The sequence below is a fragment of the Macaca thibetana genome, chromosome 6, assembly GCF_024542745.1.
Source record: "Macaca thibetana thibetana isolate TM-01 chromosome 6, ASM2454274v1, whole genome shotgun sequence".
In the NCBI taxonomy this organism is placed as follows: domain Eukaryota; kingdom Metazoa; phylum Chordata; class Mammalia; order Primates; family Cercopithecidae; genus Macaca; species Macaca thibetana.
In genome coordinates, this window is record NC_065583.1 from 31,709,271 (window position 1) to 31,719,390 (window position 10,120).

A 10,120-nucleotide genomic window follows, 5' to 3' on the forward strand; every position below is an offset into this window, starting at 1 on the left:
ACCATTAACAATCACAAAATTCATATACTCAGTATCATCTAATCCCCAATTTCTGTTCATTTTTCTTGATTAAGAAACAGAGTTCAGTTGATTTGTTCAGATCAGGATCTAATCAAGGAGCATACTGCCTCTGGTTTTAATGTCTCTTAAGTCTCTTTTAATCTGTAGCAGGCCCTGCCACCCCTCCCACCCTCTGGCCTTTTTCTGGTATGCCGTTTATTTGCTGAAGACAGTGGGTCTTGTTTTTGTGCAGTTTCCCACATTCTGGATTTCGGTGATTGCACCCTCATGGTGTTCTTTAACATGTTTCTCTATTCTCCTATCTCCTGCAAAATGCTCATCAGGTCGGGAAACATGATGAGTTTACAGTTTGATTTTAGTAAGAATGCTTCATAGATAGGGTGGGTTTCTCTTACTGTCCAGTGCAGTTAACTCTTTCTCCCCTATGACAGCCCATGATGGACAGAAACAAAGCAGATGAACTCCCTAAGCTTCAAGTCGGCTTCATTGACTTTGTTTGCACCTTCGTCTACAAGGTAGGCCCTTGGCTTCCTCACACTCAAAAACATGTATTTGATAAACCTGGGATTTCCAGACAACATCGGGAATAATAAGCCCTAGCAGGTGACCAGTGGGTGATACTTTACAAAGCGCTTCTCATCTCTAATGGGGCATTTGATTCTCAGGACAGCTCTGTGGATCTTATGTGATTGCAGCTCTAGACTCCAGCCTGGGGCACATCCTAGTTGCTTAATACATAGCTGTGGGGCAAATGACTAAGCATAGATTCAGAGAGAGGAAGGGGAAACACAGCAGACATATGTCCTTCTAACCTCCCTAGCTGGTGGAAACATTATAGGCCAAAAGTAATTGTGAAAAGATAATCTGGATTTTCTCTTTGAGCTCTTGTTCAACGTTAGTCTCCTTGAGAAACCCACTGCTCCCAACTTTCTGTTATCTGTGCCACCATCCACCTCTCACTTTTAATTTTTATTTTGGCCATGTTACACATGAGAAGACAGAAGTCAGAGATGCAAAATGACAGTGCCAGTGTCACTGGACTCAGCCATAAGGCAGGATTTAGTCCAGATCTCTTTATGCTGTGTGAGTGCAGCCCTTCTGCTAGGAAGAAGTCAAATTTTCTAAAAGGCAACAAGAGCATCTGAGATATAACTCAGAATAACTGGGGTGCTCTAACCCACAGGGCACAGTGGCTGGTGCTTGCCACCATCATCAGTAATATTTCTTTTTTTTCATTGAGGACATGTGTTTTTTGCTGGCGTTTTTTTTTTTTTTTTTGTTTTTGTTTTTTTGTTTTTGAGACAGGGTCTCCCTCTGTCACCCAGGCTGGAGTGCAGTGGCACCATCATGGCTTACAGCAGCCTTGACCTCCCAGGCCCAAATGATCCTCCCACCTCAGTCTTCTGAGTAGCTGGGACCACAGGTGCACACCACCACATCCAGCTAATTTTTTTTTTTTTTTTTTGAGACAGAGTCTCACTCTGTCACCTAGGTTGGAGTGCAGTGGTCTCACTCACTGCAATCTCTACCTCACTGCAACCTCTACCTCCTGGGTTCAAGCAATTCTCCTGCCTCAGCCTCCCAAGCAGCTGGGACTACAGGCACGTGCCACCACACCCGGCTAATTTTTGTATTTTTAGTAGAGACGGGGTTTTGCCTTGTTGGCCAGGCCGGTCTCAAACTCCTGGCCTCAAGCAATCCACCCACCTCAGCCTCCCAAAGTGCTGGGATTACAGGTGTGAGCCATGGTGCCCGGCTGAGGGAATGAGTTTTAATCATCAGGAATATTATTAAATAAGGGAGACGGAGCTAAGTGCTTTATGTACGTTATCAAAATCACACTGTGGGGTAGGTATTATTACTATCCTGATTTCATGGCTGAAGGTGAGCTCTGGTAGTGACCCACCCAAGGTCACATAGTTTGTGGCAGAGCCTGGACCAGAACCCAGGCATCTCCGAACAGTTGGCTCTGGCTGGTATTTCGCAGTGGGCCCTGGATTTGCTGTTCTTACATTGGGCAAATCCACTCCATCAATCTGCATCTCAATTTCCTTACCTGAAGATGTAGAAGTGATGAATGTTATTTTCCTACCTCACAGGAATTTGAGGACCAGAGGAGATAAATGGCTTCATAAACTGTAATGTGCCGTGCTCAAAGAGCTGTAAGAGCCTTTAAGAATCATCTTCTCGGTGGCTCATGCCTATAATCCCAGCACTTTGGGAGGCCAAGGCAGGGGGATCATTTGAGGTCAGGAGTTCAAGACCAGCCTGACCAACATGGTGAAACCCCATCTCTACTAAATACCAAAAAAAAAAAAAAAAAAAATTAGCTGGGTGTGGTAGCGCATGCCTGTAATCCCAGCTACTTGGGAGGCTGAGGCAGGAGAATCACTTGAACCCAGGAGGCAGAGGGTGCAGTGAGCCAAGATTGCGCCACTGAACTACAGCCTGATCAACAGAGTGAAACTCAGTCTCAAAAAAAAAAAAAAAAAAAAAAAAAAAAAGATTTATCTTCTCAACATCCCATTTCACTCAGAAAGTATTTACTGAGTATCCTTGTGTCCCATACCTTGTGCTAGGCCAGGGCCACCCCAGGCAACAAGGCAGCCAATATCCCTGCCCTCTCCAGGTTCTCAGCCTTTCAGGGAGACAAGCAAAGGGAGTCATGACAAGGAAGCAAGGTGTGGTAAGAGAGGGCTTTGGGAGCTTCCAATGGGGGACTCCATTTACCTAGGGGGCCAGAAGAGGCTTCTTGGAGAAAGTGATATGTAATTGGAGGCCGCAAGGAAGAAAAGGGGAGGTTAGAGTGTTCCAGCAAAGTGAACAGCTTGGGTTGAGCATGGTAGCTCACGCCTGTAATCCCAGCACTTTGAGAAGCCAAGGCAGGAGGATCACTTGAGGCCAGGAGTTTGAGACCAGCCTGGGCAACATAGGGAGACCCTGTGTCTACAAAAATAAAAAATTACCTGTGTGTGGTGGCAGGCGCCTCTAGTCCCAGCTACTTGGCAGGCTGGGGTGGGAGGATGGCTTGAGCCCAGGAGTTTGAGGCTGCAGTGAGCTGTGATTGTGTCATTGCACTCCAGCCTGGACAACAGTGAGGCCCTATCTTGGAAAGAAAAAAAAAAAAAAAAGAGCAGCTTGTGTGAGGCTCACAGAATGGAGGACACACTCTAGGAACTAAGAGATTTGGATTGCTTGGAGAATGCAAGATGGTCAGGGGCAGGAGGACACTGGGTCATGGAGTTAGGGGTTTTCACTTCATCCTGAAGGACAGGTGCCACAGGAGGAGCACAGGCTGGTATGGACCAGAGGTCCTGCAGTATCAGCATAGTGACGGGAGGCCCCGCGGCATCAGCATGGTGACGGGAGGCCCCGCGGCATCAGCATGGTGACGGGAGGCCCCGCGGCATCAGCGTGGTGGCGGGAGGCCTGCTACCCTGAAGCAGCTCATTCCAGTGTTGGACATTGCCACCCGCTTGAGCCCCGACCCTGGGGCCTGGCTCTTGTGCCAGAGGCACATACTCTGTCTTCCAGGAATTCTCCCGTTTCCACAAGGAGATCACCCCAATGTTGGACGGGATCACCAACAATCGCAAAGAGTGGAAGGCGCTTGCTGACGAGTATGACGCCAAGATGAAGGTGCAGGAGGAGGAGAAGCAGAAACAGCAGTCAGCCAAGCCAGGTTTGTGGAAGCGGGAAGCAGGGACTCCCACCACCCACTCCCTGGGCACTCGGTGTCTGCTTCTGGCCTCAGAGCCTCATACACGGAGTCTCATTCAGGCCTCCTGATGGCCAGTATTGTCCCCATTCTGTGTGTGAGAGCACCGAGGCTGGAAGAGACCAAGTCACACAGTAAGAGGCAGAGCCTGGTCCCCAAGATTGAGGCTGAGGAAAGCTTCAGGCCTCCCAGCAAGTGCCCACTCAAGCAACATAGCACAGACTCTGATTTTTGGGCTGTGGACTTATGTCCCTACCCTGGGGCAAAGGAGAAGATATATAATTCTTGGTTGGAAGGAATTTTATTTTTATTTTATTTTTTTTGAGCCGGAGTCTCACTCTGTCGCCCAGGCTGGAGAGCAGTGGCACAATCTCCACTCACTGCAACCTCCACCTCCCAGGTTCAAGGAATTTTTCCGCCTCAGCTTCGTGAGTAGCTGGGATTACAGGCACCCAGCACCACGCCTGGCTAATTTCTGTATTTTTAGTAGAGATGGGGTTTCACCATATTGGCCAGGCTGGTCTTAAACTCCTGACCTCAGGTGATCCACCTGCCTCGGCGTCCCAAAGTGATGGGATTACAGGCATGAGCCACTGCGTCCGGCCTTGGAAGGAATTTGAGGCCCTATTTCCAGCCTTCTGTCTGATGTTTGAGTCCTATCTGTACCATCATGAGTTTATGCTTGCATACCACCAGTGACAGAGGCCTCACTACCTTATATGACATCCTTATTCAGTACCACTATTAGAAAGGTCTACCTTGAACTCAAATTGTTCTCCTTGTTGAAGCTTCCACTTAGCGGTCATGGTTCTGCCTTCAGAATCAAATGGGATTTGTTTGTTCTAACTCTTTACTACTGACAGCACTGCCCCTCCCCCAAGTCATTTCTTTTACTGGTTGTGTGATCTGTTTCCTCACAGGACATGGCATCTCGTCCCTGCCTCACCCTGACTGCCTCCTTCGCACACCCATCCCTCTTCACCCATGGCTCTTACACATGGAAAATATCAGGGCCTCAGCTCTGCTCTGAGCAGTGTGGGTTGATTCTAAATGGGCAGCTGCAAACGTAGGGGCCACTTAGAGTTTTGCAGTTTATGCTGTGCACAACTCCAGGGAGCATCCTGTACATCACAGATGTGTATAGCTATTTTGATTTTCCAGAAAAATGGCAGTGAGATATCCTGGGAAATAAGTGCATTTTTCTAATTTGTACAAATTGTCTTTTGGGCAAGTAGTAGGTCAGTGCAAATTTGTGGCCTTCAGATAAAAAAATACAGATTTGGCTTACATTTTTTTCTCCTTCTTTTTTTCCTTATAGCTAGAGAATCAGTAGCAACATTTTTTTAAATGTGATTTTTTTGGCCACATTTTAAAATTGGAATATTTAAGATTAAAAAAATCCAGATTTACAGCCTTTCCTTTTTTCTTTTTTGGAGATAGAGTCTTGCTTTGTTGCCCAGGCTAGAGTGCAGTGGTGTGATCATAGTTCACTGCAGCCTCAAATTCCTGGCCTCAAGTGATCCTCCCACCTCAGCTTCCCTAGCAGCTGGGACTTCAGGTGTATGCAACCATGCCCGGCCAATTTTTTTTTTTTTTTTTTTTTTTTCGTAGAAACCAGGTCTTGCTATGTTGCCCAGGTTGACCTCCAACTCCTGGGCTCAAGTGATTCTCCTGCCTTAGCCTCCTGAAGTCTTGGGATTACAGGCGTGAGCCACTGTGCCTGGCTCAGTTTTTCTTTCTAAAAGAGTAAAAGGGTAAGATCTGGCCACACCAGTCTATCATTTTTACATGACAACAATTGGCTGAACCTGAGTGACAATTGCCCCCTTTGGATGAGACAGAGGTTGTCTCTAGTTTGTCAGTGTTCACCACTCCCCAGGTCTCCCAGATGCTCGTGCCAAGTACTGGTTCTCACTTGTCATCATCCTCGTGCTGCTATTTTTCTTAGAGAAAAGTTCTCAGTTTCTGTGATTCTCCTCACACCTGGTTTGCCTTCTGCATCTGTTGGTCGCTGAAAGCTTTTGAGTTTGCAACTCTTGGTCCAAATTAGGTCAAAGGGGAAGCCCACGGCAGCCTCTTGTCACCTGGTGTGTTCTTTTTCCTGTTTCATTGCAGCAGCCGCAGGAAATCAGCTGGGGGGAAACCCCAGCCCAGGGGGTGCAACTACATCCAAGTCCTGCTGCATCCAGTAACACCACCGAGGATCTGCTGGCCGGACGGCACCACCCTTTCCTGGGAAGACGTGACTCAAGCCAGTGGAAGACCACCCACCCTGAGAAGTCAAAGAGTCATAGGATTTCAAAACTGATACAGAATTTCGCTTCCAGGAGTGTTCAATCTTTTGGCTTCCCTGGGCCACATTGGGAGAAGAATTGTCTTGGGTTGTGCATAAAATACACTAACACTAATGATAGCTGCTGAAATTTAAAAAAAAAAAAATCACACACACAAAAAATCTTATAACGTTTGAAGAAAGTTTATGAATTTGTGTTGGGCTGCACTGAAAGCCATCCTGGGCCGCCTGTGGCCCACAGGCCATGGGTTGAACAAGCTTGGCTTATACCTTATCCAGTGGTTTTTAAACATTCTTTTAGTCTTGAGAACTGCCTATTGAGCTAAAACCAGTATTCTAGCTTTCATAGACATTAATTAAACATTTAATTAATGCCAGATGCACTGGCTTGCTTAGGATCATTTTTGTTCTTATACTTTCATTTAATGTATTGTAAAAATTCTCAAGCATTTTCAAAAGTAGAGAATTGTACATTGAATCCCCACATACCCATCACCCAGATTCCAGTATCAAGATTTTGCTACATGTATTTCATCTGTCCTTTTTATGTTTCCTTTTCAATTTTTTTTCTTACCTGAAGTGTTTAATGGCAAATCCTGGCTAGGCGTGGTGGCTCGCACCTGTAATCCCAGCACTTCAGGAGGCTGAGGCAGGCAGATTGCGTGAGCCCAGGAGTTTGAGACCAGCCTGGGTAAAATGGCAAAACCCTGTCTCTACAAAAAATACAAAAATTAGCCAGGTGTGGTGGCGCTCACTTGTAGTCTCAGCTACTCAGGAGGCAGAGGTGAGAAGATCCCGTGAGCCCAGAAGGCGGAGGTTGCAGTGAGCTGCGATCATGCTACTGCACTCCAGCTTGGGTGACCGAGCGAGACTCTGACTCAAAAAAAAAAAAAAAAAAAAGGCAAATCCCAAACTTATCATTTCACACCTCTACTAAGTCATCTTTAAAGAAATAAGGATGTTTTCTAACATAGCCGCATCACTGGCCCATGCAACCGATGCCTGCCTAATACCCAGCTGTGATGTATGCTTTGATGGGCTGCACAGACCCCAAGCTTCAGCAAAGGACTTGGGACCCCACCAGCTTTGAGTGCTGTTGACAGACCACCCTCAGTATCAGCCCCATCAGGGGTTACTGCAGCCTTTGCCAGGGTGGCCTACACCCAATGACTGACCCATGCCAAGTGGAGAGGCCTGGCCATCTTGGCTGAGCACAGGATAATTGTGCAGGGCTGTTCCAGCTCCAGGACTCCTCGTGGGGTCCACTAAGGCTGTCGCTGGGCTCACATCACAACTCGACTTCTCCTTCTGCCCACTCCTATCTCCTTCCCTTCCCCAAGCATCGGTTCCCAGGGCACTGCTTAATAAGCATCCTGCAGACTAAGTCCATTTTAGAGTCTGTTTTCTGGGACACCCAACTTGTGATGCCAGCCCTTAATCAACCTTCCTTCATTCTCATGAATGTTTTTAGTGGCTGGCTTGCCTGAATCTGATCCAAACAATTTCACACATTGAATTTAGTTTTCTTTTTGTTGGTTTTTAGAAAAAAGATGTACTTTTTATTCTTGGATTTTTCATTGATTTCACAGAGTATAAATTAAGACAAATTATTCTCAATTTCAGAACTTCTATTTCTTAAGTTAACAGGCATTCTGTTGGTTTAAAAAGATATATGCGGGCCGGGCGCGGTGGCTCACACCTGTAATTCTAGCACTTTGGGAGGCCAAGGCGGGTGGATCACCTGAAGTCAGGAGTTCAAGACCAGCCTGGCCAACATGGTGAAACCCCATCTCTGCTAAAAATACAAAAATTAGCTAGGTGTGGTGATGCGAGCCTGTAATCCCAGCTACTCAGGAGGCTGAGGCAGGAGAATCGCTTGCACCGGGGAGGCAGAGGCTGCAGTGAGCTGAGATCACGCCATTGCACTCCAGCCTGGGTGACAAGAGCAAGACTCTGTCTCAAACTAAACAAAACAAAACAAAACAAAACTAAACTAAACTAAACTAAACTAAACTAAATTTCTCTCTCTCTCTGTCTTTCATGACGAGGTCTCACTCTATCGCCCAGGCTGGAGTGCAGTGGTATGATCATAGCTCACTGGAGCCCCAACCGCCTGGGCTCAAGCAATCCTCCCATCTTAGCTTACCAAGCAGTGGCGACCACAGGCATGTACCACCATGCCCTGCTAATTTTTTTTTTTTTTTTTTTGAGACAGAGTCTTGCTCTGTCGCCCAGGCTGGAGTGCAGTGGCCGAATCTCAGCTCACCACAAGCTTCGCCTCCCGGGTTTACGCCGCCCTGCTAATTTTTTAAAACCTATTTTTGTCGACATGGGGTCTCATTCTGTTGCCCAGGCTGGCCTCAAACTCCTGACCTCAAGCAATCCTCTTGCCTCAGCCTCCCAAAGTGTTGGGATTATAGGCGTGAGCCACTGCACCTGGTCAGGACTTATTTCTTTTAAACCAAATCTAAGTATGTTCTGGCAAGTCTGCAATACCTAGCAGAATGCCACTGGCCTGATCAGCATTCGCACCATAGTAACTGATGTTGAAAACAGCACAAATAAACCAGAATTTGAAAATGACAATAACATGCTAAAAATTTGCAAGTCAGTTTCTGTTATGCTTGTCCAAATCCTCATTTTTTAAATTCTCTGTTGTTCTCCCCCATCAGCTTTATGGAGGTATAGTTAGCAAATAAAACTTATACATATTTGAGGTACACACTGCGATGTTTTGATATACATTGTGAAATGATTGCCATAATTAAGCTAATTAATAGATCCATCACCTCACATAGCTATGGTTAAGTTTCTGAAGTCTCTTTTAATCTATGAAGTGCTCCTTCCTTTTTTCCATTGCCACCAACTTGCAGAAATTGAGTCAGTTTCCCCACATCCTGTATTTATCTGTTTGTTTCTTTGTGGCCGCATGTAACACATTCCTGTCTCATTCTAATAAATGGACATTAGCTCTAGAACTTTTCTTCCTTCCACACTGAATGTTATGCAGAAACTAATATATTAAAACAGTTGCTTTGAGGAGAGGGAGGCACATGGTTTTCCCAAACTGTAAACCACTGATCTACTGTAATCTCTCTTTTTAGACACACAAGGAAATTGAAGGCCAGTGAGAGATGGGGCTGGGCCAAGTTCCTAGTACAGTTCCCTGGCTTCCCTCCAGGAGATGCCCAAGGTCACAGAGAACACAGTGTACAGGGCATCCACATCCTGGTGGCCTCCAGAGCAGATCAATCTGGGCCCCTGACGCATAAGCCCTGCTCCTATTTGCAGGTCATGATGTCAATAGAGAGCTGGGTCTGGAACTTGCATCTTTAAACTCCCAAACTAGATGTTCTGCTCTGCTGCAATGCACACTCTGAGAGCAGTGGTCTCTAAGCAGAGGCCTGTCCTAAGAATGTCACATGTGGTGGTTACATGGCAGAGTAGCAAGGAGAAATAAGTGTCACTCAGGAACATGTAGGCATTGATGTTGCTGGTCCTGACTCTGCTGCCACGTTTCTGAGTCCCTTCGGCAGGTTCCTTCTGCTCCACTTCCAGCCTTCCCAATCTGTCAAAAAAAGGTCAAGATCCTTGCGGTGCCTCTCTCAGAGGACTATGGTTAGCACCAAATGAGACTGAGCGCAATAAGGATCACAGTTGACGTTGATTAAGTACTTACCATGTCCTAGGTACTGTGCACGATCTAATTTCATCCTAATAACAATACTCCAAGGGAGAAACTGTTACTAGCTCCATTTATCACATGGTGAGGAGCAGACAGAGAGATTAGAAAACCTACCCAAGGACACTCAGCTGGTAAATGGTGGAGCCAAGATTCAAAGCTAAGCAGCTTAGGCCAGGCGTGGTGGCTCACGCCTGTAATACCAGCACTTTGGGAGGCCGAGGTGGATGGATCACCTAAGGTCAGGAGTTCAAGACCAGTCTGGCCAAAATGGTGAAACCATCTCTACTCAAAATACAAAAATTAGCTGAGTGTGGTGGCAGGTGCCTAATCCCAGCTACTTGGGAGGCTGAGGCAGGAGAATCACTTGAATCCAGGAGGCAGAGGTTCCAGTGAGCCGAGATTT

The 10,120-nt window shown here is 46.5% G+C and overlaps 1 protein-coding gene across 2 annotated transcripts in view; it reads left to right on the forward strand.

Annotated features, from left to right (window-relative positions):
• The window catches only part of PDE6A (phosphodiesterase 6A), an 86,958-nt gene extending 77,951 nt beyond the window's left edge, over positions 1-9,007 (forward strand). For both annotated transcript variants that reach the window (XM_050793647.1, XM_050793649.1), the window contains 3 exons: positions 453-536; positions 3,556-3,703; positions 5,855-9,007. In XM_050793647.1, coding sequence (XP_050649604.1) covers positions 453-536; positions 3,556-3,703; positions 5,855-5,931 — 309 coding nt within the window. In that variant the 3' untranslated portion in view covers positions 5,932-9,007. The remainder of the gene's footprint in view (positions 1-452; positions 537-3,555; positions 3,704-5,854) is intronic.
• Positions 9,008-10,120: the final 1,113 nt, after the last annotated feature.